Source organism: Gobio gobio (genome assembly GCF_949357685.1).
Source record: "Gobio gobio genome assembly, chromosome: 7".
Classification (NCBI taxonomy): domain Eukaryota; kingdom Metazoa; phylum Chordata; class Actinopteri; order Cypriniformes; family Gobionidae; genus Gobio; species Gobio gobio.
In genome coordinates this window covers 1,427,178-1,446,332 of record NC_137103.1, presented here as the reverse complement: position 1 = coordinate 1,446,332, position 19,155 = coordinate 1,427,178, and the positions used below count along the sequence as shown (strand labels likewise).

At 45.3% G+C, this 19,155-nt stretch overlaps 2 protein-coding genes across 2 annotated transcripts; both read right to left on the bottom strand.

Annotated features, from left to right (window-relative positions):
- Positions 1 to 718: 718 nt before the first annotated feature.
- LOC307128877 (claudin-10-like) lies at positions 719 to 5,891 on the bottom strand. The gene is made up of 5 exons (XM_079820898.1): positions 5,569 to 5,891; positions 5,332 to 5,493; positions 5,032 to 5,119; positions 2,129 to 2,224; positions 719 to 1,647 (listed from the first exon to the last, which is right to left on the bottom strand). The coding sequence occupies exons 1-5, from the start codon at positions 5,798 to 5,800 to the stop codon at positions 1,464 to 1,466; spliced, it is 762 nt and encodes a 253-aa protein (XP_079677024.1). The 5' UTR covers positions 5,801 to 5,891; the 3' UTR covers positions 719 to 1,463.
- A 536-nt stretch (positions 5,892 to 6,427) lies between these two features.
- On the bottom strand, positions 6,428 to 11,275 carry cldn10b (claudin 10b; the record flags this gene model as incomplete). The annotated part of the gene is made up of 5 exons (XM_079822012.1): positions 6,428 to 6,626; positions 6,687 to 6,791; positions 6,873 to 6,954; positions 7,028 to 7,189; positions 11,056 to 11,275. 5 exons carry the CDS (start codon positions 11,273 to 11,275, stop codon positions 6,428 to 6,430), a joined length of 768 nt encoding a protein of 255 aa, XP_079678138.1.
- Positions 11,276 to 19,155: the final 7,880 nt, after the last annotated feature.

Sequence of the window (19,155 nt, the reverse complement as noted above, 5' to 3'; positions counted from 1 at the left end):
TGTGTGTGTGTGTGTGTGTGTGTGTGTGTGTGTGTGTGAGTGCGTGTGTCTTCTCCTATAGCAGTGAATGAGTGTGTGTGTGTGTGTCTTCTGCTATAGCAGTGAATGAGTGTGTGTGTGTGTGTGTGTGTGTGTGTGTGTGTGTGTGTCTTCTCCTATAGCAGTGAGTGAGTGTGAGTGTGAGTGTGAGTGTGTGGAGTGTGTGTCTTCTCCTATAGCAGTGAAAGTGTGTGTGTGTGTGTGTGGGCATGTTTTCGTGAAATATCAGGACACAAATGTGTATAATGACATGGGTATGACATAGGTATTACAAAAAGAGGGTGAAATATGAGGACGTTCCCCATGTCCTCACTTTTCAAAATGCTTATAAATCACACAGTACAAGTTTTTTTTCACAGAAAGTGAACTGCACAGTCTCCTGTGAGGGCTAGGTTTAGGGACAGGGGCAGTGTAAGGGGATAGAAAATACGGTTTGTACGGTATAAAAACCATTACGCCTATGGAATGTCCTCACATTTCACAAAAACAAACATGTGTGTGTGTGTGTGTGTGTGTGTGTGTGTCTTCTCCTATAGCAGTGAATGAGTGTAATTTTTCCTCAGTGACACTACAATGGTCTGTCTGATGTGATGCTGTAGTAGACGCTGCATGGTTAAAATATTCTTCCTAATATTATCAATCTTACTAGTAAATAAGTTCATAAAGTCATTACTGCTGTGCTGTTTACAATCATCAGAAGTTGAAGCTTTATTTCTCATTCATTTACAGCAGATTCAGAGAGTATGCTTAAGTCTTTTAAATTACACTCCACATCATAATGACAAAGTAAAAACCATCCAGCCATGTCTAGATTTGAGCAGCTCAACAATACGCATTAACACAATACAGCAGTGTATTCATAACAGCAGCTTCCGTGTGCTTTATCGCCTCCTGCTGGTGTCCTTTCCTACAACCACACAGCCTTCATCACTGTGTCCTAAACCTGCTGTTCCTCATCACTGACATCAACTTCACATCCATACAATACACACTTACTCACTAGAATTTGGGGTGTACAGATATTTTGGAGAAAAACATTTTATTTAGGTCCCACTTTATATAAAGTGTCTGTAACTACTATGTAAATTTAAATGAATCATTTGATACAATGAACTTGAATGTTAATTTAGCCACTGTATCAAATAAATACCCAGGATTGTGTTAGTTTTCTTCTAAGAGAGTCAAAAAGTAAGCAGATCTAGCAGTTTTTAAGGCTTTTCTGTATGCGATAACACTTTCCTTCCATGAAATGCGAAATCCCTCTAGTTTTGTTGTCTTTCGTTTAAAGGGCCCGAGTGTAATAACATAAAATAATAGTTGGATCAATGACTGAAACCAACTGAAAGATTTTTCACAAAATGAATCAACATGTAACAGACCAGATTTTATTGCTGGTTGTGATGTTACAGAGTTTTTTTAAGGTTTCACACAAACGTGTCTCTGGGAGGTATTTTCTCCCCTGTGACGTGTGACAAGCTGGAGACGCGGGAGCCGCTGGACCGTCCTGATGGAGCGAAGTACGCCGTGGTGTAGAGAGATTTACTGTGTGTCCGCTGGCCGTACGACGGAGCGGCTCCTGCTGATCTCGCTACAGACGCACTCGACGCTCTGCAAGAGAGAACTGGACATCAGTCTTCATCTGCTATAAAGATATTCTGTAACAATAAGCTTTCATTTGTTAACATGAACTAAAAATAAACGTTATTAATCTCAACAGTTACTAATACATTTCTAAGAAATCTCTTATCTGTATCTGTGGCGCCGGTGAACTAACATTTGTATTAAATAACATTAACAAAGATTAATAAATGCTGTATGGATATATTGCTCATTGTTAGTTCTTGTTACAGTGAATATAAAAAGCCTACACACCCCATTAAAACAGCTGTTTTTGAGATGGAAAACATGAAACAAAGATTTATTTAAATCAGAACTTTTGCAGCTTTAATATAACAAATACAACCTATGCAATGCTACTGAAAACCAAAGTAAAACATTTCAGAGAAGAAAAATAATAACAAACTAACTAACTGCATAAGTGTTCACCCCCCTGAACTAATACTTGGTTGAAGCTGGAACAATTATTTACCTCTTTGGGATGACTGTCACAGCATATAAAACAGATCCCAGAACTATAAAGAAACTTCCAGCCAATCCAACGAATATCGGCGTTCCAATGGCATACCTACACAGGACAGAGATATAATACAGACGGGTAATAAAGATAATAAATAAAAAAAAATTTTGATTTGATTTTTTTTTTTTTTTGATTTTTGATAAAGCAAGTAAACAGAACATCTACACCTCTGACATCTCATAATAAGCACTGAATAGATTTTTTTAATTAATTTCCTCATTATATTAGTCTAAACATAAACCAGATATTTCTCTGAAATACAGCAAAGTCTTTCAATTTCACTTCAATCTACGCTCCATACCATAATGAAAACATAATAAAAACCATCGAGCCTTTTCTTTTCCTATAACCGCACAACTTTCATCACGGTGTCCTTCGTCAGCAGCGAAACACTAAACAACTAAAGTAACACTTCAAATTCAGACAATATACAATTCAGTTCGCTTCTTACTCATTAGAACTTGTAGGGGTGTGCAGATATTTTGGACTTGGTCCCACTTTGGTAACACTTTATTTTATAGTGTCCTTTACATGTACTTACCATAGTAATAACAATAAATTATACATAATTACATCCAACTAACCCTCAACCAAACCCTATAGTAAGTACATGTAGTCAATCCATATTACTCTAAATAATTACATTGTAACAATGACACCTTCAAATCAAGTGTCTTCAACTGCTATCTACTTACATTTAAATTAATCATTTGATATAATGCACTTATTGTGTAAATGCATGTTTTTACAATGTACTTGTACACTGTAACTGACAATATTTTTATGAAGTGACTTTTTATATAATTTCAATTCCTTTAAACGTTAGATTTTTCTGAATATTTTGAATGGAAGATTAAGAAGAGAAATGGCAAAAAACAAATTTTCACAGTGTGTTTTGCTTATATTTACCAAGTTCATTAATATTATCCATCTTATCGTGTAACTGCGTATTCTGACAGCTTTCTATCAGAACCAGCCTTAACTTCTTGAGCAGTTTGAGCTCCAGTAGCTCGTCTGTTTGATCGGACCACACGGGCCAGCCTTCGCTCCTCACGGGCATCAATGAGCCTCGGCCGCCCATGACCCTGTGGCCAGTTCTCCACTGGTCCTTCATGACCCTGTGGCCAGTTCTCCACTGGTCCTTCATGACCCTGTGGCCAGTTCTCCACTGGTCCTTCATGACCCTGTGGCCGGTTCTCCACTGGTCCTTCATGACCCTGTGGCCGGTTCTCCACTGGTCCTCCATAACCCTGTGGCCGGTTCTCCACTGGTCCTCCATGACCCTGTGGCCGGTTCTCCACTGGTTCTCCATGACCCTGTGGCCGGTTCTCCACTGGTCCTCCATGACCCTGTGGCCGGTTCTCCACTGGTTCTCCATGACCCTGTGGCCGGTTCTCCACTGGTCCTCCATGACCCTGTGGCCGGTTCTCCACTGGTCCTCCATGACCCTGTGGCCGGTTCTCCACTGGTCCTCCATGACCCTGTGGCCGGTTCTCCACTGGTCCTTCATGACCCTGTGGCCGGTTCTCCACTGGTCCTCCATGACCCTGTGGCCAGTTCTCCACTGGTCCTTCATGACCCTGTGGCCGTTTCTCCACTGGTCCTCCATGACCCTGTGGCCAGTTCTCCACTGGTCCTTCATGACCCTGTGGCCGTTTCTCCACTGGTCCTTCATGACCCTGTGGCCGGTTCTCCACTGGTCCTCCATGACCCTGTGGCCGGTTCTCCACTGGTCCTTCATGACCCTGTGGCCTGTTCTCCACTGGTCCTTCATGACCCTGTGGCCGTTTCTCCACTGGTCCTCCATGACCCTGTGGCCAGTTCTCCACTGGTCCTTCATGACCCTGTGGCCGTTTCTCCACTGGTCCTTCATGACCCTGTGGCCGGTTCTCCACTGGTCCTCCATGACCCTGTGGCCAGTTCTCCACTGGTCCTTCATGACCCTGTGGCCGGTTCTCCACTGGTCCTTCATGACCCTGTGGCCGGTTCTCCACTGGTCCTTCATGACCCTGTGGCCGGTTCTCCACTGGTCCTCCATGACCCTGTGGCCAGTTCTCCACTGGTCCTTCATGACCCTGTGGCCGTTTCTCCACTGGTCCTCCATGACCCTGTGGCCGTTTCTCCACTGGTCCTTCATGACCCTGTGGCCAGTTCTCCACTGGTCCTTCATGACCCTGTGGCCGGTTCTCCACTGGTCCTCCATGACCCTGTGGCCGGTTCTCCACTGGTCCTCCATGACCCTGTGGCCGGTTCTCCACTGGTCCTCCATGACCCTGTGGCCAGTTCTCCACTGGTCCTTCATGACCCTGTGGCCGGTTCTCCACTGGTCCTTCATGACCCTGTGGCCGGTTCTCCACTGGTCCTCCATGACCCTGTGGCCGGTTCTCCACTGGTCCTTCATGACCCTGTGGCCGGTTCTCCACTGGTCCTCCGTGACCCTGTGGCCGGTTCTCCACTGGTCCTTCATGACCCTGTGGCCGGTTCTCCACTGGTCCTTCATGACCCTGTGGCCGGTTCTCCACTGGTCCTTCATGACCCTGTGGCCAGTTCTCCACTGGTCCTTCATGACCCTGTGGCCGGTTCTCCACTGGTCCTTCATGACCCTGTGGCCGGTTCTCCACTGGTCCTCCATGACCCTGTGGCCGGTTCTCCACTGGTCCTTCCTTGGAACCAGTCGTCTAGCCGTCACAATCTGGCCCTTGTCAAACTAGCTCAAATCCTTATGCTTGCCCATTTTTCCTGCTTCAAATACATCAGCTTTGAGGACAAAATGTTCACTTGCTGCCTAATATTTAACACCCCAGTTTGGTTAATTAATGTTAAAGTATGGCTTAGCCTTTTCTTGTATCATGTACCTTATAATACTTCTGTCAACAGCAGGTGAAAGGGCAGTGCTGATGACCCTGTTTGTGTATAAACAATACGCCGCAAGCGCCGACACACCTGTGAGGACAAACACAAAAGATTTCTCAATATATGTATGGGTAAATACTGGTAAAACACAACACTTTCCTTTGTCTTTAAGATATGTTCAAATATTGATTTTTAATCTTTCGTGTAATGGAAGAGTGTAGAGCTTTAGTGGTCAGATTCCCAAGCTCATTCTGTGAGGGCACATATAGTTTGAATGCATAAATATTCTGGGTTTTGCTCACCACCGACAAAATGAAAAGCTGCTCCGGAGAATAATGTTATATCCTTGGTTTTCCCACTCCCACCGATGTACGTGCAGTCCATGCCGATGAAGCAGAGCACAGCAGCGACTAAGCCCAGACTCATGGCGATTATCAGCAGCCCTCGGACACCCTGAACATACGCTATTCAAGAGGCACAAGACGTCAGATAACTCAATCTCTCCCCTGAACCAACCCTCAGGATCCCAGAGGACTTACGTGTGATGGCCCACAGCACATCATAGTCTCTGCAGTTGGTGACGGAAGACGTGTCCGTCACACAGTCCTTCCACAGGTTTGCCCAATACCAGGACGACTTGATCATCCAGCTGCCGCCTTTGCCACCGACAAAGAAGACTTTCCAGTAGTTCATGGCTAGCGTGCAGCTGACGAAGAGCCAGCCGAGGGTGGAAAACAAGAATCCAAAGACCTGTATCAGACTTTTCCTCATCGTTCTGTCATCTGAGCATACGCTCACACTCACTCAGACATGCTCGATTCTTCAGCGGAGGAAAGCTGTTTGCGGTCTGACCTTTAAGAAACAGTCCTGAAGGGACGGATGTTGTGTTTGTACACACATCATGACGCTGGTTTACTATAAATATTATGTGTCTGTCAGAGACGTAATCTGTGAGACGCTTGTAAATAATTGAAATGCACATTTTCACTTAGATATTATGCACAGTTTATTTTGTTCTATCACCCCAGTAATATATTACAACAATATAATATTGAACATTTATTAAACATCAAAAACAGTATTCTTAATCACATTAATTATTGAGGCTTGGCAAAACAGGCATTACAATCTTCAGACAATATTGAAACTCAAATCTCCTGAAACGTGATTCTGTCTGGGACTGATATACTGATGCCAGAAATTAATAATCACCCGAACTGGTGGAGCACAACACAACTATCAACAGATGACATGATCTCATGCAGCGCTGCGTAAACATGAACACGCTTTAGAGGCAAATAATAATCCTGACCATTACAGCATCTGATACACAACATGTGCTGGCCATCCCAAGGCACTAAAAGAGCGAGATATTACACCACACTTCAGCACTGCATGTTATACGTAGGCGTTCTTGTCGAATTGCTGTGGAGGGGTGATGATTTCTGGAGGAGGTCTCTTTGCGTGTGAAGACTGACTCTGTGGCGGCGCACGGGACATTAGAGAGACTCCGCCGTTGACGAAAGCCTTTCTGTCCGACGGATACGGCGAACTGCTGCAAACAACATCATCATCATCTCTTAGTGACCAGAAACATCTGGGTGAAAAACAAATCTGATTCTCTGAAGCGTATGTGTAAGAAGGCTCTGGGCTTTACCTGCTGCTCATGCCTTCAAACAGCGAGAGGCAGAACACCGCTCCTCCGAGGATACACAGCGTCGACCCCGCCCAGCCGATGAACAACGCAGCGCCCAGTTCATACCTGACAGGAAGCACAACGTCTCATCACCAACATCACTGCAGTCACTGACAATTGTTAGGGAAAAAAATACATAATACGTACTTTTGCGCAACATACATCGGATCGAAAAACTCAGATGTGATCCTGTGAGCGTAGAGGGAGCAGGCGGTCAGAGAACACAGACCTGGTGAGGAACATCATTATATTTGAGTATCTGTGCTCAGAGTTCAGAAGAAGTGATGTCAACGAAAACCCACCAGTGCAAACAAAGTTGAACCCAGCAAAGGAGACGATTCTGGCTTTGGTTTGGTCAGGACCACCGACCTTAGTGCACTTCATGCCGACCAGAGCAAAGATAGATCCAAAGAACCCTAGACAGACAGCAGCGATCATCAGACCCCGACACACCTGGATATAACCTGATCAACAACAGAAGACATGAAGCTATAAACACTTTCAGTCAATCAAATCAATCAATGAGTTCCTTTTGGAGTTCGGTTCACTCATCATTACTGAAGCCCTATTGAAGGGCGTCAAACTGTAAGATTGGCCAAGTTCGCAAACTGGAGGCGGTCTCCCTGGTCTTCCCGCTATATAAGGAGGTGTCAATGCCTTAGAATCCTTCTCCTTAAGTGTCTTCTAGAAGCCAACTACAGCTCACCATAGAGACCAATGGATGGCGGCCGGATTGCCACTTTTCTGCAGCGGTCCGGTGAGAATACCACTTTTGTTCAGTGATTTTGGATGGATGCCTCCTGGCCAGCAGCTATCACCCTGCAGCCCAAGACTGGTTGCAGAATTGAGCCTGGTCAGTACCTGGATTGGAAATATCCTGGGAAAACTAGGTAGCTGCTGGTAGAGGCGTCAGTGAGGCCAGCAGGGGGCACTCACCCTGTGGTCTGTGTGGGTCCTAACGCCCCAGTGTAGTGATGGGGACACTATACTGTAATAAGCACCATCCTTCGGATGAGACGTTAAACCGAGGTCCTGACTCTCTGTGGTCACTTTAAATCCCAGGATGTCCTTCATAAAAGAGTAGGGGTGTAACCCCGGCGTCCTGGCCGAACTAGCCCATTGGCCTCTGTCCATCTTTCCTCTTCACAGGCGCTTCCTTAAAATTGCAATGAATATATTCGGACACTACATGCTTCACAACCCGGTCTTGTGGACACTAAGTTGGCAACAATTTAATGTAGTCTTCTATTGCCAGCAGCATCCTTAACATGTTCAGCGATTTTGCTTGCAGCTGCCGCTGAGCTGGACCTTCGCTAGTAACACGGCGTGACTTTACATGATCCCCATAGAGTCAGCTACTGGTGCAATTCTGAGTGAACAGAACTCGAAAGGGAACATCTCTGCTTACTCAACGTAACCCTGGTTCCCTAAAAGGATTGAACGAGGCATTGCGCAAGCTGTTGTGTAACATCAAGTTACACTTGCCGATTATCGCTTTCTTCAATCGAGAGAATCTCTCAATGCCTCCTTTTACAGCAGGAAGGCCCGTCTCCAGTTCATTCTTGAACGTCATTGGCCAATCCTACAGTTTGGCTCCATTCAACAGGGCTTCAGTATTTCTCAGAGAAAGGAGTTTCCCCATCGCATCAGCTTCTGACACAACGTCTCATTCCCTCCTCTCAGGGAACCAGACTTTTTTTTATTGTTCACTTGTCACATGCATTTATCTAAAGTAACTTTTTAATTATATATTTTACTATAAATAATAACTAAAATATATTAATTTACACTCACCGACCACTCTGTTAGGTGCACCTGTTCAATTGCTCTTTATTGTATAATAATCAGCCAATTACAGGGCAGCAACTCAATGCATAAAAAAGTGTCAGAATGCACAGAGCATCTCAGTTTGTGGAGTATGGGGCGGCACAGCCGCTGACCAGTCAGGGTGCCCATGCTGACCCCTGACCCCGCCCAAAGCACCAACAGTGGCACGTGAGCATCAGAACTGGACCACGGAGCAATGGAAGAAGGTGGCCTGGTCTAATGATCACGTGTTCTTCTACATCACGTGGATGGCCGGGTGTGTGTGTGTGGCTCACCTGGGGAACACATGGCACCAGGTGCATTATGGGAAGTAGGCGTGGCGGCGGAGGCAGTGATGCTTTGGGCAATGTTCTGCTGGGAAACCTTGGGTCCTCCATCATGTGGATGTGACTTTGACACGTCCCACCTACCTAAGCATTGTTGAGCCCATGTCCAGCCTTTCATGGAAACGGTATTCCCTGGTGGCTGTGGCTCTTTAGATAATCACAGCAGATAATGCACTGCCACAAAGCACAAATGCTTCAGGAATGGTTTGAGGAGCACAACGAGTTTGAGGCGTTGACTTTGTCTCCAAATTCCCCAGATCTCAATTCAAGTATCATGTAAACACCACAGCTGACCTGAGTATCGTTCCTGACCATGTCCATCCCTTAATGACCACAGTGGACCATCTTCTGATGGCTACTTCCAGCAGGATAACACACGTCACAAAGCTCAGGTCATCTCAAACTTGTTTCCTGAACATAACAGTGAGTTCACTTAACTCAGATGGCTTCCACAGTCCAGTAGAGCAGCTTTGCGATGTGCTGGATGAGAGATTGCCATCACAGATGAGCAGCTGACTGTGTGATGGAGCAGAACCTCTGAGGAAAGTTTCCAGCAGCTTATTGAATCTCTGCCATGAAGAATTAAGGCAGTTCTGAAGGCAAAAGAGGGTCTGTCCCACTACTAGCAAGGTGTTCCCAATAAAGTGCCAGGTGAGTGTGTTATAAAAATGCAATAATTAATTAATAATTCCGTGTTTGGAAAGAAAGCCTATCCCTGACCTATTAAATCTTACCATTCAAATGGTGTAGTAGAGCACAAGCTTTTTCCCTGATGTCTGTCCATGAGTCATGGAAGAGCAGACTGGTATCCACACACACGCACACTCTCTCTCTCTCTCTCTCTCTCTCTCTCTCTCTCTCTCTCTCTCTCTCTCTCTCTCTCTCTCTCTCTCTCTCTCTCTCTCTTCTAGCTGTTCTCCGGGCAAACATTAGCTTACTAGTTAACCCACTAAAACAAATGAATGAATGGAAAACAGCCTGGGGGTGAATACATCTAAATTATTGCTCTCTGCTTTCTCAAAAGTGCTAAACATTGACATATTGGAAGGAAAAGAGTAGTTTGAGACTGTTGTGTGTTTGCCTTGCACAAATGGTTGGCTCTGTTGAGCGCATTATTCCTAGAAAAAATCACCTTGGCGAGATTAAATGCTAGCCGTATATTGATGCTGAAGACATACATATATGTGTGTGTGTGTGTGTGTGTGTGTGTGTGTGTGTGTGTGTGTGTGTCTTCTTACACTCTTAAAAATAAAGGTTTTCAATTGTTTCACCATAGAGAAAAAAAAATCTGGGTCCCCCAGTTATTAAAAGAACCATTTTTCTTAGTGTGAAGAACATTTTAATAATCTAAACAACCCTTTCCACTTTAAAGAACCTTTTGTTCTTTATCATTTTTAAATAATTGTTTTTATTGTTCTTCATTGAACCCTCAATGCTAATAAAGAACCTTTATTTTAAAGAGTGTAGTGTGTGTGCTCATGATGCCTGAAATGACTAGAGAAAATGCTTCTATTTTGTATTAAGAAATGCTAACAAAATTATTATCATAACTGAGTAAAGGTTAAATTTAAACATGTATGGTGTGTGTCTCAGCAGGACTGAAGCTGCATGAACTAAACATGATGATCAACATCAGACAAAGAGTTTTACTTCCATTTGACCAGTCAATCTGATCTTATATACAGCCCAGACACACAGTACACACAGCAGTGGCCAAAAGTGACGTCCGGAGGGGATGTTTGTTACTACAAGTAACATCAAAATATGAGGAAAATATGAGTAAGAACAAAACGCAACTTTGTTAAGGTATTCATCTCACAAAATTGTTTGGCAAAAAAAGGCCAACTAGAGATATAGGTTTAAATAAATGCATAGAGAGAGAAAATCAGACAGGAAAAAGCAAACATTGACTGCAAAATAATCAGTTATTAATATTTGCTTGGTTCTCTCTTGTTTTGTCATGTGTTCATCATTTCTTTGTACAACAGCCTGGCCAAAAAATTATGTCGGTACAATTTGTCATGTTTCATTGCGTTATAATCACAAAATCAAACAACAATCGACCCCAAGCTACACAGTAAATCTTTACAAATTGTGTGAAGATGTAAGTTTTCCTAGGCCGGACATCACTTTTGGCCACTAATGTACATACAAGCACACAAACAAAAGTGTCTGACCGTCCAGTGCCAGCATTGAAGGGAAGTCTTTGCAGTTGGAGATTCCAGTAGAATCAGTCACGCACGTTTTCCACAGGTTGGACCAGAAGGTGGCTGTGGTGATAACCGTGCCGTCGATGGAAGACACCTTCCAGTAGTCTGTGGGTAAAGTGGAGGACACCAGCACCCAACCCGACGTGGTGAGTATAAACGCCATGATCTCTCTTGCCATGCTGCTCATCGTCCCTCTGAAGTTCTCCAGCCGTCACTCCTGCGCTGTTGTGTGCGTTAAGCTGTTAGTGCACTCGATCAGCTGGGTAATATATTCTCATTTCACACTGGAGGGTGTGCCTGACCCTTAATGGTAAAACGGAGCAAAACCCACATAACTATGACCAGGCACTTTTTAGGAATATTTATACCAAGACTTGAGTTCATCCTCAAACCCTAGAAAATAAATATCACAGTTTTCAAGAGAAAGATACGGGATAAACATCTCATTTAGTTTAACTGTGTTAGACTAAAACTTATTATATGTGGTTTTATATATAAAGAAGTATAGAGTTTTTCTTTTTTCTTTTTGTAAAAATAACAACTTAACACATATACACACAATTCTTTATAAGTCTCTATAGGTCTTTACTGCAAGTAAGAAAGTAAAGAGAAACATTTGTCAACCAGACCAGACAGCAAAGCCTGTACATGCTTTCACAATAATCTATTGTGAAAATTGTAAGAATAATAAGAAAATTATCAATAAAAGAAAAGATTACCCCTTACCAAACTAACATAAATGGTAATATACTGTAAAATATGGGAAACTAGTGATTATATTTAACAATATATTATATTTTTCTATATGCATGGACCACGTATAGCTCATTTTTTGAAGCACTTAATTAATTTCTCTTTCATGAGTATACATAAAGCTGAGCACATATTCATAAACATTTATATTACTTTATTGTTTGCATAGTTACACAATTGAGTAGTTTTGGACAATTGGATGGCTTGTTAAAGTCCTGGCAACATGGCATGAGATCGTCACAGTCATGTTCTGTTTAGTTTTCCCTGTCACCTTTTGCCAGAGTTCTCGTTTATTATTAGTTTGTCATGATTTCTGATTATTTCACACATGTTCCTTGTTCGTTGATTATCATTCCTTGTGTATTCAAGCCCTCAGTTTTCCTCAGTTCATTTCCTTGCCTTAATGTTTTGTTAGTTGTGTCTTCGTCATCCAGCACCATCTTTGCCATTGGCTCTGCCCAGCTATAAGTCTCTGTTGTTGTGGATGGTCCTGCCCAGCCTGTTCCTCGGCCTCGCCTCCACTTCAATCCTCCATGCCCAAAATAAAAACTCAGGGCATTTTCCTGAATATCTCTGTTTCCACCTCGGACTTCTGAGTCATCAGCTATGCCCGACCCTCCACCCCTTTGACTCTGCCAGGCTCCTCCTTCCTTCCGGTTCTACCATTGTCCACACTCCCTGGTCTACCAAGCCCACATCTCCACTGTGGCCCTCCAGGCCTTCACCGTGACCCTGGTTCTACATCTCCTGGTTCTACATGCTCCTCCAGAGTTCCCTCTGGTGACGTCTTCACCTCGCTTGCTCAGGCTCCTGACTCCAGCCTGGCTCCAAAGTGGGCCTTCATCCAGTCTGCTCTCCAGATCATCATTTGGCCCCTCCCATCTCTGCTCAGGTTGGAGCTGACACTGGAATAGACTCAGGAGCTGGAGCCAACACTGGAGCAGACTCAGGGGCTGGAGCTGACAATGGAGCAGACTCAAGGGCAGGAGTCAATACTGGAGTAGACTCAGGGGATGGAGCTGACAGTGGAGCGGACTCAGGGGCAGGAGCCAACACTGGAGCAAATCAGGCGATGGAGCAGATACTGGAGCAGATTCAGGGGCTGGAGCCAATACTGGAGCAGACTCAGGGGATGGAGCTGACAATGGAGCAGACTCAGGGGCAGGAGCGGACACTGGAGCAGACTCAGGGGCAGGAGCCAATACAGGAGCAGACTCAGGGGCTGAAGCTGACAATGGAGCAGACTCAGGGGCAGGAGCCAATACTGGAGCAGACTCAGGGGCTGGAGCTGACAATGGGGCAGACTCAGGGGCTGGAGCTGACAATGGAGTAGACTCAGGGGCTGGAGCTGACACTGGAGCAGATTCAGGGGCTGGAGCTGACACTGGAGCAGACTCAGGGGCAGGAGCCAATACTGGAGCAGACTCAGGGGCTGGAGCTGACAATGGAGCAGACTCAAGGGCAGGAGTCAATACTGGAGCAGACTTAGGGCCTGGATCTGACAATGGAGCAGACTCAGGGGCAGGAGCCAACACTGGAGCGACTCAGGGGCTGGAGCTGACAATGGAGCAGATTCAGGGGCTGGAGCTGACAATGGAGCAGACTCAGGGGCAGGAGCCAACACTGGAGCAGACTCAAGGGCAGGAGCCAAAACTGGGGCAGACTCAGGGGCTGGAGCTGACAATGGAGCAGACTCAGGGGCAGGAGCAGACACTGGAGCAGACTCAGGGGCAGGAGCCGACACTGGAGCAGACTGAGGGGCTGGAGCGGACAATGGAGCAGACTCAGGGGCAGGAGCGGACACTGGAGCAGACTCAGGGGCTGAAGCTGACAATGGAGCAGACTCAAGGGCAAGAGCCAATACTGAAGCAGATTCAGGGGCTGGAGCTGACAATGGAGCAGACTCAAGGGCAGGAGCCAATACTGGGGCAGACTCAGGGGCTGGAGCCGACACTGGAGCAGACTCAGGGGCTGGAGCTGAAAATGGAGCAGACTCAAGGGCAGGAGCCAAAACTGGGGCAGACTCAGGGGCTGGAGCTGACAATGGAGCAGACTCAGGGGCAGGAGCAGACAATGGAGCAGACTCAGGGGCTGGAGCTGACAATGGAGTGGACTCAGGGACTGGAGCTGACACTGGAGCAGATTCAGGGGCTGGAGCTGACACTGGAGCAGACTCAGGGGCAGGAGCCAACACTGGAGCGACTCAGGGGCTGGAGCTGACAATGGAGTGGACTCAGGGACTGGAGCTGACACTGGAGTAGATTCAGGGGCTGGAGCTAACAATGGAGCAGATTCAGGGGCTGGAGCTGACAATGGAGCAGACTCAAGGGCAGGAGCCAACACTGGAGCAGACTTAGGGCCTGGATCTGACAATGGAGCAGACTCAAGAGCAGGAGCCAATACTGGAGCAGACTCAGGGGCTGGAGCTGACAATGGAGCAGACTCAAGGGCAGGAGTCAATACTGGAGTAGACTCAGGGGCAGGAGCCAACACTGGAGCAGACTCAGGGGCTGGAGCTGACAATGGAGCAGATTCAGGGGCTGGAGCTGACACTTGAGCAGATTCAGGGGCTGGAGCTAACAATGGAGCAGATTCAGGGGCTGGAGCTGACAATGGAGCAGACTCAAGGGCGGAGCCAACACTGGAGCAGACTTAGGGGCTGGATCTGACAATGGAGCAGACTCGGGGGCAGGAGCCAACACTGAAGCAGACTCAGGGGCAGGAGCCAATACTGGGGCAGACTCAGGGGCAGGAGCTGACACTGGAGCAGACTCAGGGGCAGGAGCCAACACTGGAGCAGACTTAGGGCCTGGATCTGACAATGGAGCAGACTCAGGGGCAGGAGCTGACACTGGAGCAGACTCAGGGGCAGGAGCCAACACTGGAGCAGACTTAGGGCCTGGATCTGACAATGGAGCAGACTCAAGGGCAGGAGCCAATACTGGAGCAGACTCAGGGGCTGGAGCTGACAATGGAGCAGACTCAGGGGCAGGAGCTGACACTGGAGCAGATTCAGGGGCTGGAGCTAACAATGGAGCAGATTCAGGGGCTGGAGCTGACAATGGAGCAGACTCAAGGGCAGGAGCCAACACTGGAGCAGACTTAGGGGCTGGATCTGACAATGGAGCAGACTCAGGGGCAGGAGCTGACACTGGAGCAGACTCAAGGGCAGGAGCCAACACTGGAGCGACTCAGGGGCTGGAGCTGACACTGGAGCAGATTCAGGGGCAGGAGCCAACACTGGAGCAGAATCAGGGGCTGGAGCTGACAATGGAGCAGACTCAAGGGCAGGAGCCAATACTGGGGCAGACTCAGGGGCTGGAGCCGACACTGGAGCAGACTCAGGGGCTGGAGCTGACAATGGAGCAGACTCAAGGGCAGGAGCCAATACTGGGGCAGACTCAGGGGCTGGAGCTGAAACTGGAGCAGACTCAGAGGCTGGAGCTGAAACTGGAGCAGACTCAGGGGCTGGAGCTGACAATGGAGCAGACTCAGGGGCTGGAGCTGACAATGGAGCAGACTCAGGGGCTGGAGCTGACAATGGAGCAGACTCAGGGGCTGGAGCTGACACTGGAGCAGATTCAGGGGCTGGAGCTGAAACTGGAGCAGACTCAGAGGCTGGAGCTGAAACTGGAGCAGACTCAGAGGCTGGAGCTGACACTGGAGCAGATTCAGGGGCTGGAGCTGAAACTGGAGCAGACTCAGAGGCTGGAGCTGACAATGGAGCAGACTCAGGGGCTGGAGCTGACACTGGAGCAGATTCAGGGGCTGGAGCTGAAACTGGAGCAGACTCAGAGGCTGGAGCTGACAATGGAGCAGACTCAGGGGCTGGAGCTGACAATGGAGCAGACTCAGGGGCTGGAGCTGACAATGGAGCAGATTCAGGGGATGGAGCTGACAATGGAGCAGACTCAGGGGCTGGAGCTGACACTGGAGCAGACTCAGGGGCTGGAGCTGACAATGGAGCAGACTCAGCTCAACTGATTGGTTTTGTGGAGAGAATTGAGGACAACTTATCATCACTAACCCTCTTAACCATGAAAGTGGAACCACACATCCACAGCACCAGGTCCAAATAGTAAGATAGGGTGATGTTAGAATTTCTCAGTGGTATCTATGGATCAATGTGTGAATCGCACACACTCCAGAATAGATCCACAAGTTGTTGGTCAGATACGTGGCATTATTGCACAAACTTATCTTTCAATACTGTGTCCGTCTTGATAAATGGAGCACAGGATATCCTCCACAATGTTTCCTGCTGCACCATCCATAATCCTTACTGGGTCTGATGTTCTGTCACGGTGTATCCAATGAAGATGACGAAGGTAATTCAAAATAATGGTTAAGTTTATTAAACAACGGAAATCAGAATATCTCAGAGAGCAAACACAACGTAACAGTGTGTATCCCACATTACACAAACAACACCAGACAAAAACTGACAGAAACTGAACTGACTATGACACAGTATATGTTCAAATATATTTATACATACACAGTACCATATTTTATCACATGTATATCTTTATATTATGATGTGTGTTCTTGAATATAAAATCACATACATTGCAGTATATAAATATATTGTCACATTATCAAATCCCTTATGTATTGTTAAATATATTTCGATATATATATACACAATATATTCTGTATATTTTCAATATACATCAAATAATGTCATATTTTGAGCATTCATATCTTCTTTGTGAAAGGGCAAACAGATGAAAGTCCATCAATAATACTTTTTCTAAACTGCACACAGGTTGTTATTGGTCAAGAGCGTCCCCTCTTATAAAGCAATGATCAGCCACGGCGTGTTGAGAACCGTCCCACTGATCCGGACCATCACTTTCACTCACTGTGAGATCAAGCACAACAGTTTATAACACAGTTATAACGGTTGCTATGTGTAACAGTTCAGCACTTGATGATTCTGAGAGTTTGGTTACTCATTCAGAGAGCCATTACTCTAATACTGACCTCAACAGGTCACACACTTCTGCTGACCGGCCGAGAGCGGATGTTTTTCTCTGGTGTGGAAAAAGTTTTCCACAACACATTACGTCAAGACAAAGAATGTGCATCAGGTGTGTTTTGCTTCTTTATGTTTTTAATTCATTTATGAAGCCAAGGTAAACTTTACCATTACATCTTATATTGTTATATTACAATGCTATCATATTTTGTGTGAGCAATTAGCTTACTTTGCTGTAAACAGAAAAACCTGTCAATATTACAGCTAATGAATACAGTGAGTATTGTACGGTGTCCCAGTAGAGCACAACACAACGCAATATAAAAAGCAAACATAAGTTCAAAACACAACGAACTAAAGCCACAACACAAATAAATCAAGCCACAACACAACACAAATATTCATTCAAAATCACCTACATGCATTATAGCTGCATATTTATGCTCGAGAACCCTTTGACCCGATACCCTGCACTAACGTATAATTTGTATGAATTAAAATTACTTTTAACATTTAAAAACAGACTTGTTAAAATTCCACAGCTTGACTGTATTGGTAAAACTGACTTAATAATGCACAACACCACATTGGAATTTAAACATTTAAAAAAATGTTAATGCACGTAGGTGATTTTGAATTGATATTTCATGTCGATATACAACTGTACACTTAAAACTGATCGTAGTGTTTAAATAAGACTGGTTGTAAGACTGGCGAATCTATAGAACAATGGCAAGGAAAACTAACTTTACCGCACTCCGAGAGTCCCCTAGTGTTGTGGCTTGATTTCGTTGTGTTGTGAATAGGGTTGGGCATCGTTTTGATTTGAACGATTTTGATTCCGATTCCGATTCATAGTTTCGATTACGGTTCTTTTCGATTCTCGATTCCGATTCTTTGAGGGGTGGAGTCACAACATGTCACAGGCTCATTTCACAGAGGAAAATTGTATTTTGATTCAATAATGAGTTTTAGTTTTGGGACTTTCTCCGCTGGCATTTTCACTTGCTTTGTTCACTCCCACTCAGGGGTTAATGTCTCATCCTAAGCCACCTGGCCAAAGGAAAGGACTTTATTCCCTATAGAGGGTATGGACGTGGCTTCACCATCAGCCACAGTGACTGCAGTTACACCCACTGAGTGGTGGCATTGGTTTTCAGAGGGGGAGTCCTTGTGCCCTCCGAACCGAGGGAGACAGATTTGATTAAAGCGTGTAATTTCCTCACTCAAACCACTGCCGCTTCTGCTACTGACTGCTTTCAGAGGGAAAAGCTGCCCATAACTGCTGATCTAGGATCTGTAATACTCCGTAAGAATTTGTAATAATAGCATAAGTGAAAAAGAGTTGGCAAAATATCCAGTGTGTATCTGTATTTGAGCTTGTCAAAAGATTCAATTTCCAACGTGTTTTCGCTTCGGTGAGTAATGTGGCCAATCACAGACATATCTGTTGATCTCTTGAACGCAGTGGCCAATCACAGGTGTTGAAGTGAGAATCCACTGACCGCTGGAGTGTGTGTCCAGTGCTGAGTTCTGCATGTGTGCTAATCCCCTCTAAGTGTAGGCATTGTATAAAAAATAGATTCATTGTGTATCAGCTTCACTGATTAATATAACGGAACTGTGTGAGATCCGTTCACTGAACGAGTGACTGCTCTCAGTGATTATAAAGGGAGCGCTCTTTTCATGCTGTCTAGGCGATATAAAAAAATAATAGGCCTATAATACATATTCGGAATTTGAATAAAACACCACATACACACTTCAATACAGGCCCATCCGCAATTGCGCATATATGTGTGGGATTCACTCTTGAAACTTTGATGACTGACAGTGATACTGTAAATATATGTATTGAAATCAGGCTAATATAAATGTCATGTCAATATCCATGGATCACTGGATCTTTGATAAGTTGTAAGGAACACTATATCGAGTCCAACCTTTAGTTTAAACTGATTGTTTGACTTGTGTTTTCCTCTATTAACTCCAGCCCTGCAGCAGCTCTTCTGCCACTCAGTCCAGCTGAGGAGGCGTGTCCGCATATCCTCTATTCATCAGTCATCATAACTGTGACTTCATTATTACTCACCTGCTTCAGTCCATCTGTTCAATAAATCCCTGTCTCTGAGTCTGGAATTCTGTTACACATCAACTAACAATAAACCATAAACTAACATTTACAAAGAATAATAAATACTGTAACTAATGAATTGCTCATTGTTAGCTCATTTTAGGTAATGCCTTAAAGGGATAGTTCACCCAAAAATGAAAATTAGCCCTTAATTTACTCACCCTCAAGTCATCCTAGGTGTATATGACATTCTTCTTTC

Excerpts from the sequence above, each read along its gene's own strand:
- LOC307128877 (XM_079820898.1), bottom strand. The coding sequence starts at position 5,800 with ATGAGGAAAAGTCTGATACAGGTCTTTGGATTCTTGTTTTCCACCCTC. Across the intron at positions 5,494-5,568 it reads TGTGCTGTGGGCCATCACAC|CGTATGTTCAGGGTGTCCGA; the intron begins GTAAGTCCTCTG and ends CCTCTTGAATAG. Across the intron at positions 5,120-5,331 it reads AGCTTTTCATTTTGTCGGTG|GTGTGTCGGCGCTTGCGGCG; the intron begins GTGAGCAAAACC and ends TTGTCCTCACAG.